The sequence below is a fragment of the Parasteatoda tepidariorum genome, chromosome 9, assembly GCF_043381705.1.
Source record: "Parasteatoda tepidariorum isolate YZ-2023 chromosome 9, CAS_Ptep_4.0, whole genome shotgun sequence".
Lineage (NCBI taxonomy): Eukaryota > Metazoa > Arthropoda > Arachnida > Araneae > Theridiidae > Parasteatoda > Parasteatoda tepidariorum.
The window spans coordinates 9,156,777-9,159,933 of NC_092212.1; the positions used below are offsets into that span (position 1 = coordinate 9,156,777).

Genomic DNA, 3,157 nt, shown 5'->3' on the forward strand with positions numbered 1-3,157 from the left:
AGTTGGGATTAACAATAAAAAAAAAACGGCTTTTTGTAAAGATTCAGAAAACCGGAAAAATCAGTTATCCGGAATAGCGATGGTCCCGATCGTTCCGGTTAATCGGTTCCCTACTATATAATTCTTTATTTTTCATTACTCTTAAATGAGAATAAAAAGTTCACGAGCATTTCTTTCTACTTCAAAGAGCAAGAAAGGCATTTTTTGAATATAATTCTAGAGAAAAAAAAAATCGAAATTTTTTTATTTCCTTATTTTTTATTTTTCTCTATTCTCAAATGAGAATAGAAAAATCACGAGGATTTCTTTCCTCTCCAATGAGCGAGAAAGGCATGTTTGGAATTTAATTCAAGAACTAAAAATTTTTCGAAAATTTCAGCAGAAAAGAAAATCCAAAATTTTTTACTTTTTAAAGAAAAAATCTTTATGCAAGAGCTTAGTAACATTCTGAGACAATGTCGCTACGCGGCGATTCTGACTCGGAGGATATAGGAACTATTGAGCGCTCATCTAAATCAGTATTCAAAGTGTTCAACATGGTAGGAGTTTCAACGAAAATTTGTTTCATTTTAGGATCATTAATAATTATATTCAAAGGGGATATATATGATTTAGTATTTTCTGTATTTACATTGCATTCATTCATATTCTCTGTATCCACATCTGTCACCACACTGTCACTGCCTGTACTCACAGTTTCTGTGCCCACGCTGTCACTGTCTGTACTCTCAGTTTCTGTCCCCATACTGTCACTGTCTGTACTCTCAGTTTCTGTCCCACTTTCAACAGCTTCAGTGTCAGAAAGATGTTGCTCCTCGTCAGTTTCATCTATTGAGGAAAGTAGAATCGAAAAAACTTTAAATTTTGATTTTTTCCTTTTATCAAAAATGTTTTTGAAAAAGAAAAAAAATTCTTGTAGTTTCAGTTATTACCAATCAAGTTTTATGGTATAGTGAAGTTCACTTATTATAGTTTTAAGTTTTCAATAGCTAACAAAAATTAAATAAAAAATTTTCCTATATTTTACAAATTTTATGATTGTCGATCGAGATGAGCTATAAGTGACGTAGAGAGTACTGTTTTACGCCATCTGCAGCCCATTTCGATCGCCAATGATAGAATCAATTCTCTTTAAAATGCTCTTGAATAATAATAATAATAATAATTTTTTAAAAAAAACTGAGAAAGTTCTATTTTTCATTTCATAGATACAGCATTAGTTTTGTACCTCCTAGAATGCTTAGTTTTATTCTTCTTTAAAAAACGTCCTATGAATCTGTTTTACTTTCTTAAAAGAAAAGTTAATTCTACATATTTCACATCTTCCAAAATCCTTTAGGTATCAAATCATAAGATGTCAAAAATGTCATTTTCATGTTAAGTCAAAAACTCAGCACTACTGTTAAATTTGATATTTTAAAATGCTTGAAACATGGTCAAGGAATTACATTATTGCCATGTACTGCACCTATCAATATGGGTAAAATTAGAAACTTTGCAAACTAACACAAGTGAAAAAGTTATTATATTCAATGTTCATTTTTTTAGGTCGATGATAAATATTTAAGAGTTATACTAATTAAAATAGAAAAACCTTTATTCATTGATTAAATTGCTGTTTATGTTATGTACTACTAATAAAGAGTATAATTTATGCTTGTATTTTAAAATTAATATCATGAACAGAACTTTTCAAATCAAATAATTATTTTCGCAAAGTGAGAGAATTAGTTTTAGTGGCTAAAAATACAACTAAAACACATAAATAGCATCAACAAATCTGCAATAATTAGTATGAAAAATACCAAGATTTTATGAATTCTTTAAAAAGGAGGATGGATAAGAAGGTCACAGTGGAAAAGGTAGGACTAAAAAGGCTCTGATTTATCGCCCAGCATTTACATTAGCTTAAAGATTTCAATTGCGCTTTAACTGAGAAAGATTAATTTATATCCATTGACTAAATAGGAAATTTAAAAGGCAAATAAAAATAATTATCGTTGCATTATGCAGACCTCAAAATAATTAATAATTAAATTAAACAGACACATAAGAAAATTCAGCCTTCACATATATTTATATTTTCAAATTGAAAATTACAAAGAATAAAATTTGATATTTCTAAAGCCCCACAAAAATGTGATTTTTCTATTTGGAATTGGATTAGTTTTAATTTGAATTATTGAAATAAAATTGAAAAAATATGAATTGCGATTTCAGCGGATTCCGTCCCAGTTTCAAAGAAAAAAACAAAAAAATGTGGAAGAGTCATTTGTATGAAAACGTCCCGTTAAATCGATTTAGCGAAAAATTCAAAATTTAAAAATTTTAGATCACTGTAAAAATGTAGTTGGATTATAAGTTTTGATTCGCAAACGAATCAATGGGCTTAATATACGCGGAACTCCACAAAAAAGTCACGTGCCTAACTCCTAGTTTCTAGACCTGGAGGGATGATACGAAAAACCCGGAATTCCAGCGCATACTATCGGAACACAATAATTCGATTTCAAATTTTTGTGTTTCTCTGAACTAATCTAATATTTAACAAAATCAACAAATTAGCAATCATTGAAATTAAGCTTGATGAACGATGAAATCTTAATATCCATCAAGTCTAACACTAAAACCAATTTACCATTGTTCTCATTTAAAATATAATCTGAAATAAGGTCAGTTATAATAAAGTAATTTCAATAAATGTAAGAAACTATTCTGATCAGTAAGGTAAAAAATTAATTAAACAAAACATAGGGGGGAAATTTAATGTTGTTCTAAAACATGAAACTTCTACAAGAGAAGAACAGAACTGTCTCTTTTACGTAAAATTTTTCTATTATTATAATTTTTAAAGCTGAACATATGTAGGGGTAAGAATTTAAAAGTGTTTTTAAAGACAAAACATTTTTAAAAATGTAGAGTTTCTTTCAAATAGTATATATACATATATATGTAAAATGATGCAGTCGGACCGAGCAGGAAAACAGACACAGGATTTAAATTAAATCAGAGAAACTTTTATTTGATCATTCTTAGTTGAGTGGGAGCGAAAAAGTGATGTTTACTCCATCAGCAAACAGTCTTTCTGGTAGGGAAAATCTTGCAAAAAATCCTAAAATGTCTCTATTTAGGGAAAAGAGGGAAATCTCAGAAATTA

General features: G+C 28.9%; 1 protein-coding gene across 9 annotated transcripts in view; it reads right to left on the reverse strand.

Annotated features, from left to right (window-relative positions):
* Nucleotides 1-418: 418 nt before the first annotated feature.
* The window catches only part of LOC107453074 (clumping factor A), a 41,866-nt gene continuing 39,127 nt past the window's right edge, over nt 419-3,157 (reverse strand). For 8 of the 9 annotated variants that reach the window (XM_071184886.1, XM_043053221.2, XM_043053223.2 and 5 more), the window contains one exon: nt 419-828. In XM_071184886.1, the coding sequence (XP_071040987.1) occupies nt 437-828 (392 nt within the window). In that variant the 3' untranslated portion in view covers nt 419-436. The remainder of the gene's footprint in view (nt 829-3,157) is intronic. The other variant, XM_071184887.1, reaches the window with a different exon arrangement.